The sequence below is a fragment of the Anarrhichthys ocellatus genome, unplaced genomic scaffold (assembly GCF_004355925.1).
Source record: "Anarrhichthys ocellatus isolate YVR2014 unplaced genomic scaffold, GSC_Weel_1.0 scaffold15, whole genome shotgun sequence".
Classification (NCBI taxonomy): Eukaryota; Metazoa; Chordata; class Actinopteri; order Perciformes; family Anarhichadidae; genus Anarrhichthys; species Anarrhichthys ocellatus.
In genome coordinates, this window is record NW_022280045.1 from 5,239,724 (window position 1) to 5,260,849 (window position 21,126).

General features: G+C 43.0%; 1 protein-coding gene across 1 annotated transcript; it reads left to right on the forward strand.

Annotated features, from left to right (window-relative positions):
- The first annotated feature begins 15 nt into the window (after window positions 1–15).
- Window positions 16–10,252, forward strand: aknad1 (AKNA domain containing 1). Its single transcript, XM_031854875.1, has 22 exons — window positions 16–175; window positions 1,061–1,282; window positions 1,740–2,950; window positions 3,096–3,170; window positions 3,257–3,359; window positions 3,895–4,043; window positions 4,123–4,182; window positions 4,334–4,467; window positions 4,568–4,760; window positions 5,722–5,903; window positions 6,179–6,337; window positions 6,673–6,832; window positions 6,980–7,074; window positions 7,202–7,407; window positions 7,505–7,619; window positions 8,156–8,338; window positions 8,583–8,689; window positions 8,829–8,966; window positions 9,087–9,185; window positions 9,527–9,638; window positions 9,742–9,910; window positions 10,055–10,252. The coding sequence occupies exons 2-22, from the start codon at window positions 1,078–1,080 to the stop codon at window positions 10,250–10,252; spliced, it is 4,053 nt and encodes a 1,350-aa protein (XP_031710735.1). The 5' UTR covers window positions 16–175; window positions 1,061–1,077.
- Window positions 10,253–21,126: the final 10,874 nt, after the last annotated feature.

Here is a 21,126-nt window from a genome sequence, read left to right on the forward strand (position 1 = left end):
CATTATTAATGATGCTACAGACACTAAACCTGTCCCAGAAACCATATGTCAAGAGAGAAAGACACAGAGATGGTGCAGCTAGATGCACGATGATGTCAGGATCAAGAGCAATGGCTGTGGAACGGATGATCTCAACACGAATGTCGCAGTGCAGGAGGACCGGTTCACAACTCCAGTAAGTTACCGCCTCAGCGTCACAATATGAGACTGAAAGTTTAGTATACAAAAACAGCACAGACACTGACATGTGAAATAGCTGTTTTGACTGTCAGCCTCTGCAGTGTAGTAGATGTTACTTGTAATGCATGCCACTCTCACCAGTGATAGAAAGACCCAACTAAGTACATTTAACAAGTAGGCTACTGTACTTTAATACAGTTTTAAGGTACCTTTACTTCACTTACTTGAGTATTCCTATTTTCTGATACTTTAAACTTAAACTCCACTATAATTCATATTGTACTCATTACTTCACTACATACATCTGACAGCTGTAGTTACTGTATTCATAGATTATTACTATAGGCTACATATTGTTTTTTTTTACATACAAAACAAATGCATTACCAAACAGAATATTAAAAATGTGTCATAGTTGAACCACCTAACATAACACGAATAACTCCCTCTACATCTACATTTTTAAATGATATATATTTTTGTATTGATATAACTCTGACAGGGGCCGTGTTAAAAGTAGAACTTTTACTTTTGATAGATGCTGACAACACTTTAAGATTTACAATGCAGGACTTTTAATTGTAATGGAATCATTTTATATTGTGTAATTGTTACTCTTAAAGTAAACCTTTTCCACCACTGTTTGACACACTTTCACCCATATATACATACATACATACATACATACATACATACATCATCCGCACAAACACGACCTTACACACTTGTGTCACGCAAACCTCTGACCACACAATGCATTGATTGTTAAATAATTGACAGTGCAGCACGTTTTTGATCCGATGTTGTCAGCTCACACGTTGCGTTGCTAAGTGATGAACAGGTGCTCCATCCTGCTTTCTTACCCCTTGTCTTGCCACAGGTGAAGACAAAGCGTCCATGGAGGGTGAAGTGGAGGAATCAGACGGGGATGTACAGCTAGAGGACAAGCCCACTGTGCTGTGGGAGAAGTACATTCAGCAGAGCATCTTTGTCGACCTAAGTGAGGATGAAAGTCTCCACCTCAGTGATTTGGAGAATTCTTTAGCCTTACGTCTGTCGCAGGCAGAGTCTGCTGCCTCCGAGGCAAGCATCCATCTCAGTGGTGAGTCCAGAAGTCACCGTCATGTTGAACTGGCTTGTTTTATCTGACCCGAACTATACATCACACTGAATAATTCTATGTAGTGCTATAACACATGGCCAGTTTGAATTTAAGAATAGGATGCAGTTCTTCTCACAGATTCATAACAGATCATGGGGATTGTAGTCTTGTTTATGAAATTAAATTGGTCGGTAACGGTAACAGTGATGAGGGAAATCTATTGTATTCTTTGGAGCTTTCGTTAACATGCTTGAATGTTGAAATTATAAATTAGTTTTCTATTAGTCTATCTGAATGGCTTGTTAACTCAAGTGTTTCTGATCCAGGCAACCCACAAAAAACGGACTATTGTCTTGTATTACAGTTTGAAGGTTGTTAGGCACTCCAGATACCCAAATGAGTTTTTCATGATTTGCATGATTCTATGCTGCCCTCTAATTTGGTATTTAATTTGCAGGGAGCACGGAGCTGTCAGCCTTGGACGTCACCTCGTCAGAGTCCAGTATTGTCATCAGCAGTCAGAGTGAGAATGTGGTAGAGAGCAAGACCAAGAGCAGCATATTGCATGTGTCCGCCCAAAGACCGACCACCGTTCAAGATGAGCCGCCCTTAAAGCACGAGGACCCGGGGCAAGATACTAGCGATGAGGATCAGGATGACCTACCTTTCGATGGTGACCTAGGAAGCCCCTACTTCAACCAAACAGCGAACCTTGAGGGCAATATGAGCTCTGATGGAAGCGAAACGGTTTATGCAATTCCTGATGTTACTGGTATGCTTGAATGCAAGACAAGAGATCGAGATCATATTGTTGAACGCTTGGTTTCTGCTGAGCGTTACGCCGAGAAACCAGCGACTTTGTCACAAGATGATGCCAACACCAAACGGGACGACCTTTTCGATGCTCCCAAGCCGAGTGAGGTTGCCCCATCATGGCCTTGTCCTTCAGACATTGACCAGATATTGCTGCGACACTTCTCCCAGGAGGAGCTGCTGCGGCCTTTTAGGCCGATCGAGGCAGAGACCCTGCCAGAGGTGTCCCTATTGGAGAGCGTGGATGACACTGTTTTTAGCTGGGCTCCAACACACAACAGCACAACAATTAATAGCAACCACTCAGACAGCCCTGCTTGTAATTCTGAGATTAATCAGCGTTTCTGCTGTGACAGGACTGATGAGAGAAGTGCATCTGAAAAAAAATCAAGTTCAGAGGAAGAAGCAGAAAGGGAAATTGCTCCAGTCACCTCTGCTGCTTCTGACAGCATTGTATCCAGCTCTGCAAGGTTACATTCAGAACAGGGCAGTGAGGATACAAGTGCTGTAGAGGTAGAGAAGCAGGAAAAGGCCGAAGAGGATGAACGGGTTCAGAGAGTCCCACTTGTGCGCACCAGGTCCTTCATTGACATGAAGTATGGTCAAGGCCAAGTCCATTACCCACTCCCTGACTTCTCCAAGATTGCCCCCAAGGTAAAAATCCCCAAACCTCCAAATGGACCAGCCAGACCTGTTCCTCAGAGCCCCACCACCATGCAGAGAGCCCAGTCCTCTCCAATGATGTTAGAGGTGATCAACAGAGTCCTGGAGGATTCCGTCCAGCCTTCAGTGAAGCCCTACATGTTCAAAAACGAGGACAAAGAGTCTGCTCCAGCACTGGTGCATCACCTGCAGGTAGAAAACATTCAGGGTTTACAGTGCACCTGTACCTACAGCTTTTTGATTTCCTTTGCTTGTCAGTCCTCAAACAATAACATATATGAATGCTGCGTATAGTAGACAGGACTAACATTTGTCTCATTCCATATGTCTTCCTGAGGCTGAATATGATAAATTACTCACCAAATATGCTGAAGCAGAGAACCTTATAGATCAAATGAGAATAGCAACCAACGTAAGTAAAGAGTTAACTTAATCTCAGATTAATTTCAGAGTCATGTTTTAAATGCAAGTTACAAGTTTATGGCTCTCCTTTCACAGGCTCAACCCTCCTCAGAACCGATGCTTTATTTAGCGTATGATGATCATCATCAGGGTAACTTAGCTGAGGGAAGCCATCTTGGATCCGTGGCTTCCCCATCAGGTGCGTCTCTGTGTCCGACATCTGATATTATGACAGGTCAACGCTTTGCTTTGCTACCTGCAAATTACGCAGTGAAGTGCAACTGGTTTCCATAGAGACAAATGGGGTCAGGTGACAACTATTCTAGTTCGACAGACATCTTTAATGTTAATTAAGTGGAAAACAATGCCTGTAAACTGAACAACCGAACCACACGAAAATATTTCACTATTGATTTCTGCGTCTTTATATCACAAGATCATCAGTAACTGTTATGCATCATGTGTAAGTTGTATTAATTTACAAAGTAACAAATTCTTTGCATGTATACACTGAAAGTATACAATATTAGCTTACTTTCTTAAAATGCAATGATGAGGAAGAGACAGGAGAGAAAAAAAATAATTCTTTGATTCCTTTATTGATTATCTTTCCCAATTCCTTCAATGAGATGGAAATGTGGAAGTTCATCAAACACTCATCATCAAGGACATATTTCTCATAGTTTGATGGCCTATGTTCGGTTTGTGTTACTCCAGTCTTGCTTTGTTTTCAGAAAACTTTGGCAAGAAACAAGAAACAACCCCCCAGAGCAACAATCAGGTGATGAACACAACATCCATCAGGCAGCCTGAGGAGGGTCCCAGCGATGGTGAAAGAATGACTGCAGAGCTGAAAGACATCATCAGCCAGTTCATGCAGAAGGTAAGTTTGAAGATGTGCCGGGATATTAATATTCAACCCTTAAATGCACAAAAACATGTATGAACCTTCTTCTATTCAGGTGGAAGGATTTAAATTGAGTGTGAGCATCATGTCAGTGAGCACAGCAGAACAACAAATGGTAAGTATTGTTTATTTCCTATTTGTAGTTCTTTAAGAGATGCACTGAATATGGAAATATAGGACATCACAATTTTGTGTTTTTGAGGTGCATTCTAATTTACATTGTGCACTTCTGCATGTCCACGAATGTAAAATACGTCCATTGTCAGATGTTGAGGAGCATAATGGAGGCTCAGGACCAGCTGCAAAGAGAGTACATCAGTAAGAAGGAACAGCACAGAGCTCTGGAGATGCAAAACTACATGGGCCTGTCCAGGAAAACAGGCATCTTTGACCCAAACAGGTTAAAGAGAGCCCGCCATTTCACCAGTGTGAACGTGTCAGTATCATGTCAATGCTTTCATTCTTGCGTGTGCGTTTTGTGTATGTTAAACCGTGCGCAGGCTGGTGGAGGGAGACATATTCAGGATAGGGATGCACCTTGAGGAGATAAAGGAGATGACAGACAAAAATGTGTGTGAGCAGATTTCTCCGCCCCATTCATCCTCCACTCCCACATCCATGAAAGAGATGCTGCTAATGACGCCCAGTCCTCTCTGCATGCCCACACCCTCACCTCCACCATGCTTGCATGAGGTAACCAACTCACACACAGACTTGCTGCCTCATAGGTTGTGAACGCTGGAACCGTTCACAACCTACGTTCCTCTAAATCTTTGTTTTTCTTATCTCGCCTTTTTACATGGAATGTTCAGAGCTTGAGTGGGGGACCCAACAGTAAGAGTGGAGGCGAGCTTTAAAATCTTCTCAAAACATTATCTTTAACCTGCTCCCTTTCCCACAATGTTTTACCTTCAAAATAAAAGTCCCAAAAAGGAACTGTATCTTAACAGGAAGCTTAGGATGAGGCTTGTTTTTCAAAATAAAGCCCCCAACTCTCACTGTGTGTTGACAGAAAACTAGGAATGGAACTAGTTTTTTTAAATTCAAAGCCCCAGAAGGTAACTGTATGTTAACAGGAAATAATGCGATTGGTAATACAATTTTTAATGACATTCTTGAGAATTTAACCCTTTCCCACTTTTCAAAATAGTCCACCTCACCTTCTTCATCATATAACAGCGAGCAATGCAGTCTATCCTCAGCTTTCCAACAATAAATTAAAATACTCCACATCTTTAATACATTATTGGTATTACTATTTTATGACATTCATACGGATTACAACCATTCCCACTTTTCCACTATTCCCACTATTCCTACTACTTCACCTTCTTCTTACAAACTTTAGCCAGTAATTCAGTGTATTGTCAGCTTTTCAACAAACCTTGAAATATTCCACATCTTTCATACATTAATGGTATTATTTAACTTTTAAAGCCAGCATAGGGTCAGCTTTGCAGCATCCAGCCTTTTCTAGTTGTATATATTCCAGCCTGTGTGCAGCCTGCTCTCTGCTGACGAGTAGAAGCCCATTTGTAGCATCCACAACCTGCACATTCAATTGTGATCAATTCTCTCCGGGAAGAAATGCTGAGCGTGTGTCTGTGTAAGATTACACTAACAGCAAATTATCTGTATGGGTCTCATGTGTCAGGAGCCAAGAGCAGGTTTTTCCACTGTGGGTTATAAGATGGAGACACAGAAAGAGGAAGAAAAAGAGGAGATAGTCGAGGAGGCCCGTGGAGTCCATGGAGATGAGGGTTTCCAGCAACGCAGTGAACGTATAACAACTGACTCTTTGCTGAAAAATACTGGACACAGCTGCTGGCATTCAAGGTACTTGTAAAAAATATTTTAAAGTCCAACAATATTATAATAGCGTGAATGATGTAGTCAAACAGGCACTTTGATGAAATAATACACCACTGTTGTGCATGTATCACTGTCACTATTGTGTCTACCTATTGATGTTTTGAGTGGTGCTTGCACGTGTGTTTGTGCTCAGATAATAGGCACGCTCTCAGCCTTACCATGGGCAGATAGTGTTTCAGCTGCGGCGTTGGTGTTAGGTTCCACCGAGTGTCTCTGTGTTCTTCTCTGTCCTGCTACAGGAGCTCACTGGGCTCTCTGGAAGGACTGGAAATCCCGACAACTGAAGCTGAAGATGAGAGGAGCTCTGTCTCGTCAGAGGTGATAGATCACAGCAACATCTTAGCGTACTTGAGCAGAGGCAGCTCATCCGCAAGACAGAGGGAGTGGACACGCGACAGGTCAGTGATGTGATATTAAACTCTACCTGACAGTATAAAAGAGCTATGACACTCTGTTTGTGGTTTCTCTGTACTGCTTTGTTCTGAAATAATGCATGACTCATTAAAGTAATCCGTCTTGTCACAGAGTAAATGACCTACGTTTGCATACTGTACAGCATGTATTGTTGTATTGTTAATCTAGAAATAGGGAACAGCTACAGCACTCTCCAAAGAATAGTTAGCTTTACATGCAATGCTTTCCTTGTCATACTGTTCACCCTTCCCCAACTCCCCCCAACTCCACTCCACAGACTCTAAATATCTAAATATCTCACTTGTTCTTGTTGCTGCAGGCGTAGCACCCCTGATAGTGTCTTGAACGCAGTGGGGGAATGTGATCTGGGGGATCGTGTAAGTCTGGCTGTGGAGGTCTCGTCGTCAGCTGATGCACCCAGAGACTCAGACAGCCACATTCTCTTAGAGCCTCCTCTCAACACCTCATCTGTGTCACAGGTCAGTCACAGATAGTTGGTTTGTTTGACAACTTTAGTCTGATGTTTGTTGTGCAACAGGTTTTCTTGGATGGTGTTTAGGTTACACTGGTATAGAGGATGCATAGACTGCCATATTTTAACTGTTGTTGGGTCTTCTGGGGAGCAGAGGATTGTGAGTCCAGAGACCGACAGTGGATTTGGGAGCTCCTACTTGAATCAATCAGCCTCTGGACCGTTTCAACCAAATCTGCTCACAGAAAGGTACAAAGCTATAAACACAGCAACAATAACATACATAAGTATTTAATAAAATTAGCTCCTGTTAATGCATAGTCACAATCTACATATCAATTTGACAATAACTCAAGTTTGATACTCGCATCTACAGTGGGCCGTCCCAGAATGATGGTTTAAGTAGCTCAGACAGTGAAGGCTCCTGCTCCAACCTGCAGACAGCCATCCATTCAGCCTCACTCACTAGCCAGCGATGGGCCAGTCCCTACCCGTCTGTCCGAACACAGTCCCCTGGTGCAGCAGCAGATGTGGAGCGGTGGGTGGAGAGCACCACGAAGGAGCCTTCAGTCAGGCTGCAGGGTGAGCTAATCTGCCCGCATTATGAAGTTCTCTTTTCGTCTCATCTTATCTGGTCCTTATTGCAATAATGAACACTTCCAAACCACTGACCACACAGGAGCTGAACGCAGCCTGCCTGCCCGCCTTCATCACCACATATCTGAACCCGTACTCAGCACTGCCATGGATACAGAAGAGAGAGGCAGCCCACTGTACTCCTGCTCATGTAATAGGTATGCTGAGGAGCTGCTGAGGAGTGTTGGTGGTTCACCGCTGCAACTGCTGAATATTAGAACTTTATGTTATGTTCGGTATTGAGTGAAACCCAAAACGCACCCCACAGACTCTGCAAGCAGGTTAAAAGGTTTATTGCAAACTTGGTTTTTAGAATGGAGATAACGGCAGATAGGCTAGGCAGAGGTTGAGTGTTCTTGGAGCCGATCCAGTGGTTTGATTGGCAGTAAGAGAGTAAGCAGGTAGGCAGGAGACTGAGAATCCAGAGCCAGGCAGAGATTCATCTGAGCACAAGGAAACAAAGTTTAAACTCAAAAAACACCTCTAAGGCTTGAGAACATGGCTACCACAGTAGTAGACGTATCGATCGGGCCAAGACTGTGAGGAAAGCCAGGGTTGTTAAGCTGCAGCAGTTGATTAGATGATGAGACTCAGCTGCCAGAGCTCAGGAGAAGCCACACTCGCTTGCAGACACTGCCTATTTACACTGTGAACATCTGTACATCTGTGTGTGTGTGTTTTCATGTGTGTTCAGTGAGGCTATTCAGGCCTTGCAGTCAGAGGTATCCCGGCTGAAGAAGGACCTGGAGGAGGGCTTGGTCCAGCTGCCTCACCTATCACAGAAGATGGACTATCTCACCTCCAAATACAGACAGGATCGCCAGGAGCGCAAGTCGAAAACCAGACCGCGGACCCACCACAGATCAGACTGCAACAGGTGTGGAGCTGATCCTGCAGGCTGGTATAATGGCCATTGTTGGGGTGTATTGATGCAACATTTGGTTGATATTTACCTTTACTAATTGTTGGATAACAACCAGAGAACCGCACATACAGTAAAAAGCTTCCATGAGATATACAGATGCTCAATATCAGATGAAGGTCCGAGGTAGTCCCGTCATGTTCTTACCATTTATTCATTATACAGTCGTTATTCTGACTCTTTTTATTCTAACGTCTAGTGTGTGGAAGCCATCGAGTAGCACACAGAATGTGAGCAATCTCAGTTCCAGTCAGGTGAGGATAGAGGACTGGATCTCTTCAGATATGGACCCCAGCAAGAGCAAAGGTTCCACCACAAAACACCAACAAGCAAATTACAGCAATACACTATATGTCTCAAAGTGTGTCTCAACATCTGTACATGTGTGTTTGTGTGCGTATATTCCTTCCATCGTCTGCTATGGTTTTGATCATCCGCTCTTCAGGTACAGACAGCGGTGACACAGCTGGCTCTGAGATCATGTTGCAGTTCCACCATTCACCTGTAGAGAGCAGGAGAGGCAGTGTGCGCTCTGCACCGGAGTTTCAATATAAACTTCATGAGGCGCTGCAGTCCAACAGAGGTCAGAGCCACAGCTGGCTTGTACAGTTCAGTACATACCCCATTTGTTTCTGAATTTCTTATTATATATAACATTTATACAGGGATGTTATATCCAATATCGTGTGTTATGCTCCTTCAGGGTCAGAGGGAAATGACTTAGTGAAAACATCTGGTCTGACCAACTCCATTTTAAAAGGAGGAAAGGCTTCTGACAGCCACGCTAAGCAGAGACCACAAAGTAAGTGATTGTATCATCTAATGTTTATCACGTCAACATGTCGGTGTCATTGTGTTTAAAAGAAAACAAAGACCATTGTCCAATATATATATACATAAATATGATTTAAATTTTATTTTTCCATAATAGACAAATTGGTTTCAGAGCACATACTAGAAAAGCACAAAAGTAACCGTGTTCATAAAGGGCAGAGACAAAAAATTGTCATCATCATCATCATCATCATCATCATCATAAATGTCCTTCCTTGTAACGTCAAAACAAAATCTAGGGATGTAAATAAGTGCAGTATTGTGTTGGTATACACACTGTAGTGCTTCTCATGTTTCCCCGATCATCAGCTGTCATGGAGAGTTTTAACTCCAAAGAGAGATGGTCTCTCTTCACCTCTCCATCTCTTCAGAAGCCTCTTCTCCAGGTCAGCTACGGCTCCTCCAGCAGCCTGCCTGCAAGGTAAACGCGTGACACAAACACACCACTTACTGAAAGCAGACACACACAGTGTTATTAGATTTCATAGTTCTGTTCAAGTGGGAATATCTGTCCTCAAATCCAGCTATAAAGTGAGGGAGCCGCCTCTGCGGTCCATGTCCCATCACAGAAAGCGCTCCACCCAGTCAGACACGGCTCTCCTGCCCAGTAATGTGTACTTCCAGCGGACACCGTCTCCAGCATCAGTGCCCTCAAAGACTGGCAGCAGGACAGGCAGACGCAGAGGGAGCAAGGTGAGATGTGTTTCATCTCTTCACGTGGGTGTCTGCTGACTATTCTGACATTTTAAAAGATCCTCCCTGTATACAAGACGTGTGTCGTTGCTGTGAAATGTTTTCATGGTTAGCTCATTGGAAAGTTTGCGAACTGTTTTCTAGGAGTCGGAAATGAACAGGACTCTAGACCAGGCCATCGAGGTGGCCCGCAGCATGAAGAGGACCACCGACCGAATGGCCAAGAGACTGTCAGCTGACCTGGCTGAGGCTCATCCTCACAGGAGAGTGCACAGTGTGCAGCCACAAGGGGGCAGGAAACACCATTATAACAAGAAGAGTGCAGATCAGTTTACTCTGTAGTCATGGATCTGCCATTCACTGTGATACCTGATGCCTATGTAGAGTGTATCTTTGTGTAATAATACATTAAGAATCTCTTTATGTAAAGTTATTGCTTTTTACATGGTTGTTTATATTTATACATAGAAATCAAACTGCAAAAATAAAATTTGGATTTTATAACCTGTATAATATATAAGGTGTTAAAATAAACAAAATGCTGTCCATGTTTTTGTTGATGGACAGCATTTTGTTTATTTTGAATATCGTTACATTTTTATTTGATGCCCACCTCATTCTTTGAAAAAATCATCCATCATCTCAATTTTATACTCAACCGCGTGTAAAATGTAACCAAAACAATACGTTATAGACACTATTATGGAAAAAAATGATATTCTGACACAATATTTTTGATAGGTGGAACACTGTGATCCCGTTGTGACCTCTAAGTGGGCAACACCAGTCCCAGTACACCAGTCAGTGCACTTGTGTCACCTAACCTTTTTGTTTTCCACCTGCTCACCAACTGTTAACGATCCAATACACACAAGCAGCCACGGGGTGAATAGATAAAGTTAAATCATATTAAAAGTAGATCAGATTTGTATTATTACATTTCAGGAAAATCCCTCTCTGCCTTTAGTTCCAATGAGTATCAACCTTTGTCCTTTTAGCTAATATGCTCTAATGCGCATCCCTGCTGGCCTGTGGGTGCTAGTGTCTCCTTACTGAGTATCTGTTGGAGGGCTTTGGCGCAGTCACAGCCTGCTGGTGCCACGCTGTGTTCAGTTTTGAGTTTCGCTGTTGTTCTAAGGTGGGTATCAGGGAAGAAGATGTGTCTAAACAACATCTCTTCATACAGCTGTCTGTGTTCACTAACCTGTAGGCAGTCAACAGAGCGGACTAGTCGCAGTGAGGCAACTGATGGCAACGGCCAAGAATTGGTTGCCAAGTTCTCAAAACCCTTACTTACTGTCGAGTCCTGAAAAGGTGCAGGAAAAAAGACACATGGAAAACTGTTGGCATTTCACCTCTTTGTGATGATTAGGGGCGGCACAGTGGTACAGTGGGGGTTAAAAAAAATGGGGATTTTGGATTTTGTACTTGCCGCTAAATATCACTCAGTTAGTTGTGTCTGAAGGTTTCTGAATGGTCAGTGATTCAAATAGTCAACAATTATTTGTTACATTTACCTCATACTGACTCTGTACTCTGTACAACACAATTACACTGGGAAATCTGACACTGTTACTTTTTGTTCTCCTATTGGCCTTCATGCACAAAAGAGTTAATCTGGTCCTCTGGGATCGTCCCAGCACATCTTCATAATGCACACCTGACGCTGATACTAGGCCACTGTTGAAAAGAACAGCTATTACAACAACCTCGCCTCGCCTTTTGTCACCTTAACGCAGACTATATGCACACAGAACTGTACAGCATAGAGTACAGTAAAGTACAGCATAGTATGAAGTTACCGAATGTATGCGTGTGGTTACATAAGCCAGCTTCTCTCTATTAGTTTGTTTTGTTCGTCAGTGCTGAGCTGACAAATGACCTCAGTTGACTCAGAAACAGATGATGTATTTATATTAGAGAATACAAATAAGTACACTGTACATTCTATCTAGGACACCTAAGCAGCTGTCTTCACTTGCAAATGCTACACTTTATTAACACCCAACCAATACGTCATATCTATATTCATCGTACACAAAGTGTTGTTGATAGATTTGTGTCAACAAATGGAGAACACAATGATTAACTTCTCAGAACTTCTCTTCTGTCACAAGATACCAATGAGGTGGAAACCAGTAGAGATCAAATTTTGTTTTGAGTAAAAGTGAATCAGGCCATATAATTTCCTTTCAGACACAGAAATAGGTCATCACTCGGTATCAAATGATCTTTTATCAAACAAGGTGTAGTGAAGTTTCTCAACTGGGATGTTAGGGGAGGGTTCTTCTGTGGGCGCAAAATACGTCAAGATGACAAGAAAGCAATCAATTTGCCGCATTTGTGACATGGTCGTAAAGACAAAAAGTTTGCAACACAGTTGATTATTTTTAATCTACATCCTCATCTTGAAAAGATGAACGTTCTCCTCTCACTCCGATAGCACACCCAAACACCCCAGTGGGGGGAGGAGTTACAGCCTTTGGGCTCTTTGGTATTTGCAGAAACAATAAAGGACCTGTCGTTTCATCTGAGAGAGGGAGGGAGAGGGAACAAAAAAAAAGTCAAATTTAAGCCTGAGCTGCTTCCCTGAAGTCATTTTGAGAAACAGCATCACACATCTCGCCTCAAGGCAGTGGCTCAGCGCAAAAAATAAATAAAACGCTGAGGGCATGGGAGCAACAGAGCTTAAAATGCTGAAACTTTTGCTTTTACTCACCTTCACAGAGGTAAGAGATCATTTTCTCATATTGTACACTGCTTTTCTAAAATAATTTAACAAATAACAATTTTAACGTCCTCAGTGTAGGTAGTTGGCATGTTTCTCCTATCTTTGATACAGTGTTTACTTTATGCATCCAGATAAATAATAGTGGACGTTTGAAACATATGAACACAGGCTCTTTTGAGTGTCGGTGCTTTCAACAAGTGCGTGTGGCATGCCCAACCTTAGCTCAATAGACAAATTCATTCCGACCTGAAAGAAATACCTGCGCTGACCAGCTCTGAAATCTGTGTTGAGTGAAGGTAATGTGCAGCCAGCTGCCTCTCATGCGCCGAGAATATGATACAGGCATTAAATCCAGAGGCATAATTAGCCTCAGGATATAATGTGAAATACTACTAGCCTGCTACCCTTGGAATGATGTCCTTGTCTTGTAAATACTGTGTGTCCTGTCGTATATCATTATCATTTCCTTGTTTCATTCATGAACCTGCCATGTTTATTTTTTTTCCTTTTCAGATCTGTGCTGCTCAAAATGGTAAATGGTCTTCTTTTACATTTGCCTTACTTTATGATGATCCTAAACTCGAATAATAAACATTATCCATTATTTTAAATGCAAATTGCCTTGAAAAGTTCCCCGAAACAAGATTCAGGTTCTATAAATAAAAATCAACTTCGGCACATTTTCTGAAACAACCCAAATATGCATATTTCATCAGCAACTGGCAGGTTTTCTACCCACAATATGAAAACGCCACCTGAACACCTGTTTGAACGTATCCCAACACTCCCCCAGGCATCACTCTGTCGGTGTTTGCGGCTACATCTAAGAGTATAACGGTGCAGTGGAGCAGCTACACTGGCGCCAGCTCCTACAGGATCACAGCAACACCCAAGAACTCCCCAGGAGGATCCGTCTTCGCTCAGTTCAGTGGCAACTCCGTGATGGGCTCAATCATCTCCTTGTCCCCGAACACGGTGTACACCATGCAGCTAGAAGCCATGGACAATGCTCTCAATGTCCTCAGCAGTGCAGAGACAGAGGAGACAACAGGTCAGTCACAAGAGCAAGGAGAGGAGAATGAGTCCTGCTGGTGATTCAGATACGTTACTGTCCATAAAGACAGACTTCATGAATCGTACGTTTCTACAGTTGACGAAGAAGTCCTTAGATTCTTTGCTTGACTAAAACAATACTACAAAGTAATTGGATTATTATTAGTGATGCATCAACATGGAAGCAGCATCTCCATCTCCTCTTTATATACTGTTTATCTAAAGCAATGCATCATTGTTTCAGTTTATCAATAGTTTTCTCACGAGTAGTTGATTGTGAGAAAACTATTTATACTACTACTACTATTACTACTTTACTACTATTTATACTACTATCATTTTAACTGAATATCTTTGAATTTTGGACTGTCAGCTTTGGGAAGCTGGATTTGACATTTGTCCCTACTCATAGAAGGCTAATTAGCAATTAAACGTTTTGGTTGCAGCCCTAATTTATAAAGTCTTCTCATGTTTTGCATATAAAATCTAAAATGGTGGCCACAGCTTTCAAATCAATTTGGTGCAGTAAAATGTACACCATCTTTCTTAAATGTAGTGGAGTAGAATTATGAAGTAGGGGCAGGACCTCAAGAAAAGTACAAATACTTCTAAATGTTATGTAATTATAGTAATAAAGTGAATGTTCTTAGTTACATTCCACCACTGCATTTATAATACATCTTATGCAGTATTGTTATGATAAATGAACTTCCTTTAACCTAAACACTACTTCTATCATTTGTTCTCCAGCTCCTGAAATCCCCAGCATTGAACAGGCCTACTCAAAACACAGCGACAGCATCACCGTGGAGTTCACGGAGGTTTCAGGGGCAACCAGCTACATCCTTAGGGCAGAGTCGGAGACGGGCGATTTCTTCTCTGAGGCCATGGTGAGCAGCTCCCCAGGCACCGTGGTGCAGCTCCAGCCCTACACGGACTACAAGCTGAGCGTCATGTCCGTCAACTCTGGGGGGAGGAGCCAGCCCTCGTACCCCATCGACGCCAGGACAGGTACGGACGAACTGTCTCCTACAGAGTCCTTAAAGACACTTCATCCTGTGGCCAGGGCATTTTGAATAGTGATAGAAGATTGAAAAACTGATAATTTAACACGTTGTGATTTTCACTAACTATATGACGTTTTTCGCCCACTTTCACATGTCCAGACACTACACATTAGAAGCAGTTTACTAAAGATGGTAACCAGTGTATGAAGGGTGAAACGCAGCCTTTCTGTTGTTCCAGAAGGACAATAGTTTGTTATCTCACTCCGCCGGCCATTACAGCGTGTCATTTCACAGCCCATTGTCACAGAGTCTCTACTCTTTATAGCCAACGCAGGAGGGTGGAAACTGTATCTATGCTTTTGCAACATACTATTCTCATAATATGAAAAGTGAAACCATGTGAACGAGGTCGTCTCCCTTCCCATAAAGAGAACTGTAACATGATCGCAGAAATATTGTATCCATATCGCACCCAAATTGTCGGGAGAGTAGAAGTAAGAAATCTGTTTTTGTTATTTAATTTTTGTTTCTCATTTCCATCTACCTCAACCTGTCTATAGTGGTAATGGCGCCCAAGTTGAACACCACATCTCCTGACAACAGCACCATCCTCGTGACTTGGCGCCCGGTGAAGAACGCCGTCCTCTACATGCTCTGCATCATCCGGGAGGGCTCCAGCTCCCGCGTCAAACTGAACACCACTGACACCATGGTGAGCTTTGATGGCCTCGAAGCAGGGACCACCTACTGCATCAAGGGCACGGCCTGGGACTCTGTGGGTCGAGCTGGAGACGACCTCACTGTCTGCCAGATCACACGTAAGCATGATAAGACGGAGAAGATGAATGTGGCAGGTGGTGTTACTCAACTCACTTACACTTTTCACTTACAGGTCCTCTAAGCCCAGATGTGACCTACGTCCATGTGACTCTGGGTCGGTCTCTTGGGCTCGCTGTGTACTGGGTGTTAGTGGAGGGAGCAGAGAACTACATGGCCACGACCACTAATGGCCAAAACTGTACTTCAATAGATAATAGTTGTTATATTGTACCTGTGGAGTGTGGCCAGAACCACTCAGTAGCTGTCGTAGCCAACAACAGTGCTGGCCCCAGCGACCCCTCGCAACCAACAGACTACATTACATGTGGGTATATCACACACGCAACCAGGCACATACAATACAACATACTTGCATGCATTTGGTATATCAGACACAAAATCCTCCATCTTTAAATTTGACATTTTGGGAAACATGCTTATCGGCTTTTTTTTTTTTTTTTTAAATCTACCTGTTTCACTTGACAGATCCGTGTCCTCTGGAGAACATCTGGGTGGAGGAGCCTGTAGCAGGCAACTGCTCGGTGGTGTGGGATGACGTGCCACTGGTGGAGCACTACGTGGCTTTCATAAAGAGGGACGACGGGACCGAGAAGTCATGTAACACCACTGGAACCACATGCCCATTTTCCTGCATGTGTGGCTACACCTACCTCACCACCGTCTTCCCCTACAACCAGGCCGGCTCCAGCCCTTACGCACAAGTCCGCAACTACACCACCAGTAGGACCAGAAGCACCCACATGTAGTACCACCACAAATACATGCTTTTGATATCAAGTCAAGGACCATACTAGCGATTCCCTGAATTCTCCACCATGGCACTGTCTGAAAAGAATAGCCTTATTCTATGATGGGAATGAGCAGATGTAAATCATACTATGGCTGCATTCCATTTAGGTGTGGCCCTTCTATCACAATATCACATCCCCAGCATTAAAGGAATACTTCTACTTGATATACACTTAAAATTTTGATCTCCATATTTTCTTTTTTGATTATTTGTTCACGGCATGGAGGCATGCAAGAAAAATAATGTTTTCTTCAAGAAGTAAAGGTCGTACAAAGTTTTTCCCTTTAAGCACACTGGCATGGGACATCCTGGGACATGGAGTAGTAGTTACACCTGCACCTTTTCTGATGTGAGAAACCCATAACTGTACCCAACAAGATGCATAAAAAAGAAAAGAAAAAGCAGTGTGATGATGAAGTTTCAAGTACATGCAAGTTGACATGAGATGAAAACAATGGCTGCCTGGAAGGTGGAAAATAATTGTCAAATCATTAGTATGGTCTTTTGCACAGTGTTGAATAATATTCTCACCTGCTTTGGCATTTCTCTTCCCTGCCTCTACCACAGTTCCTTGTTGCCCACAGGATGTTATGATAAAGCTGGTTTCTACAGAGACGCTGGAGGTCATGTGGCCGCCGGTCAAAGGGGCCGAGCTCTACGAGACGACTGCGGCACAGACTAATGATGTCATCCACTGTAACGACACAGCACCAGTGTGTGCACTGTCAGATTTGAGGTGCAACACAGCTTATTCTGTGACAGTCACACCTTGCAGCGAGTTACGAGGATGCAACCGCACATGCGCACCGCGCACACATGAGACAGGTATTAATGGGGCTATTTAGAGTGACATCTCACCCCATAAATACATAGGCTGCTAAACCTAAAACAGCTTAGACATAAAACATACTGCTATTTCAATATTTTGGAAAATGTTGCTTTCTTGTCAAGAATTAGATCAGAGGATTGATACACCTTTCATGTCTACACAATACATATGAAGCTGCATCCAGCAGCCTGATTAGCTTAGCGTAGCTTAGCACACAAACTGGAAACAGGTGGAAACAGCTAGCATGCCTCAGTCCAAATCTACCAGCACCTATGTGTTGCTTTTAAAAGAAGAAGAAAAAAACACATCAGATATAATTTGTCCATCAGTGAGCTTTAGAGGTGTTGGTATGTGTTTACCTCTGTTTCAAGTCATTGTGCTAAATAAAGCTAAGCTAACCAGCTGATGATGGTAGCTTCATATTTCTACTTACAGACATGAGAGTGGTATCAATCTTCTCATGTAACTCTTGGCAAGAAAGTGAATCATGCTATTTCCCATTTAAAGTCATTTCTCACTCTGCGGTATTAACGTGTGTGTTTTTGGTATGAAAACAGCTCCGTGCGCTCCAGAGATCCTGAATTTGACGCAGACCAACAACTCCACATTCACAGTCCTCTTCACTACCCCCAACAACCCCGAAACAAATTATACCACCACAGCTGTCGGACGCTACGACACCCACACCTGCCAGTCAAGAAACAACTCCTGTCAGCTCACACAGCTGCCCTGCGGTTCAACCTATGAGGTCATGGCAGTGGCCATCACAACTGTGGGGAGAAGTCTACCTGGATTCAGTAAAACCTTGGAAACGGGTACGATAGTAGGATTGGTTATCGCTAGATCTGAATGTGAAGTGAAATCTACTTTATTTATGCAGCCCAAAACCACAAGTTTGTCTCACAGGGCCATGTGCCAAAGTCAAATCGGCTGTAAAACTTTTTGAATGTAACATTTATCCCTTTTTTACTGTCCCAGCTGAACCATTTTTTGTCCGTTATAGTTATCCTACAAATAACACAAAACACTACACTAGCAAAAAATATGACAACATGAATTTGGCAGCCGTAATAATAGACTTCTCATAATAAGAATATGAGCTTAAATAAGGTAATTTCAAACATTTGTATCTTGTATGAATGAATGGATGATAAAGTATCATGAAGCATCAGTCAAAAATATTCTCACTACATTCACTCACATGCCGATTATTGTTCTGTGATTCACTCCCCAAGGTCCTTGCTGCCCCACGTATGTGAATGTGACCCAGGTGACCCAGGCCATGACCAACGTGACCTGGTCACCTGGCAGCGGAGCTCGCTCCTACATCACCACCCTGACGTCCTCACGCAGACACGCTAAGTGCCACACCCTGGACAACCACTGCCTGATGGGATGCATCACCTGCGGCACCAACTACAGCGTCAACCTGGAGGCCATCAGCAGCACAGGACACAAGTCAGAGTGCAAATATCGTGGATTCTCATCGAGTGAGGGCAAATACACACACGCACACGCACACACAGAAATGTGCACCTGTTTGAGAGTGTGAGGTGAGGGGTGAATGTTAAGGTTGGACATTTGCAAATGGTCAGTAGTAATAAAGTTTCTAGTAAAAACATCCAAAGCCACGTCACATGTCCTTGACATGAACATCACCACTTCTCAAAACTCATTCTTGTAGGTGCCTGTTGTCCAACGAGCGTCAAGCTCTATCGCAGGGCCAACAACTCCCTCAGGGTGTACTGGCGCTCCATGGGCGCTCTGACGCAGAACCACACAGTCGAGCTGAACGGGACGGCAGCCGACTACACGTGCATCGCAGCCGCCGGCAGCAAATACTGTGACATCCAGGAGGCGACGTGTGGGGACGTGTACACAGTAGTGGTGGCACCAGTGGGACAGAACGGGGTCAAAGTCAACTTCTGTCAACCCAGGATATACTCAGGTGAGTCATGGGGGGGATGTTTAGAGTGTGCAAAAACATTAGTTTTTATAATCTGTGTATGATTTTGTGGTAACGAGCTGCATTAATGTGTTCGTCTTTGTTATATTCTCAGTTCTCTGCCCAGGAAGTAACGCTGGTATGGGTAAGTATCCTCTAAACTGTAAACTTCACGTTGTTTAATACACTTATTCGCATCTTGCAGAGGGTTTGATGAGAAGATTGTTAACACCTAGTCTGGAAAATGGTACGGATCTTCTCAGGTAACGCTCGGCAAGAAGTTGAATAAGTGCATTCACCAAAACTGTTCTTTTAAACTCTAATTAAGAAGTTGTTTGAAAACTGCTACTGCACTGAAAACCTCATCTCTCTCCTTCTTCAGTGATCTCTAGCGGAAGACAAACTGTGGATTAACATGCGGTAAGTTTATTGGTACTCAGCTCCTACCAGATAAGAAGGCGTTGTCTTCAGCCCACTTGGACTTGCATAACAACATGAGACAAACAACGTGCTTTCCTTGACATTACAGATGTGAAAGAAATTGATGAACGCTGCTTTTACAGGATGCTTCCATCGTTGCCGCTTCTTGAGCGTGAGGGGTATCTTGTGACAGCATCACAAGCATCCATAAATTGACTGTGTCTATACAACTTTGGTACAACAATAGGTGTGTTTGAGTAGTGCATATAGCAGAAAGACAAGCACAGGTGAGGCTGATGCACCTCTGGGATACGTGTGTGTCTGTAAAGCATGGGAAGAAGAATGACATGAACATGACTCAGGTGAATGAATATGGAGAGCTGCTGCGGGAACGTGACACGGGCATCTTATTGTGTCTGCGATGATAGATAAGACGATGGATATTCAATAGCCCCTTGACTCAGTATGACAAGACTGTATTCTGCTTTTTGCAGATACAATTCCACAAAGAATTCTTTCTTATTGAGTGTGATGAATCAGTACTGCAGCTATGATGATATATTTGTATTTTTGCCAGCAAATCCAGGTTGATAACCCCTCTCACTCTCTCTCATCTTTCTTGCCCTACAGCGAACACCCCCCCCCCCCCTCCACATGGACGGAAGACCAACGACAACTGTAAAGACCCAACATACCCAAAATAAATCTCAGCCTCGTTTAGGAATACTTGTTTTGTTGTTACTGCTGTTTGCAAGAAAAGCTGTATAGAGTCTGACTGTTTCTGCTGAATAAATATGAGAAACAAAAATGAAACACTGAACTACTACAATACAATTTATAGAAGAGGGCTTTCAACTAAATAACTGTGGGCATGTAGCCAATGTTTTTGAAAAATATTCTCCATATTGCTACTTTTTATAATAGGCTGCATGTTATTTCATCTTCTGCTCTGCTGTGCCTCGTGTTTAATTAATGCAGTTGCCCTTTTCATAATGATGTAACCTCAACATGTAATGACATGAAATAGAAACTTTACAGTGAACCTCCTACGTGGATGTATCTTGGCAAAAAGTCATTCAAAGACCAAATAAATTCAAAATAAGATCTTAGGACTCCTCAAGTAGAAGACCTCCACACGGCGGCCGTACGACATGTCGAAAGAAGAGGGTCGGATGAAAGTGAGGCAGCAGGTATTCGTCTCTTTAGCCTGAAGTCATGCATGGCACGTCCTGTGGATGATACGTCTGATCAGATTGCTGGAGATGGATTCAGTGTTACCTCTGCCATCATTGGGTTTGTTTTCTCGCTGCTGACAGACGACAACAATAAAGCACATCGCTTTTTGCATTACAACAACGTGTGCTGTCAATCATCTTGTGTGTGTTTTTCTTTAAGGAGTAGAGGATCAGGTGGTTGGATACATGAGCTACATTCAGTCCCAGAATAAGAATAAAATAATAAAATAATCCAGAAAGAAAACCATCAGAGAAACTTCTTGAAATAGGTCGTACTGATTCAACAGACTTGTTATGACTTTCACTGACGTTAAAGGTTGTATAGCTGACCCACGGGACTCTGCTTGAGCTTATTGCACATACAGT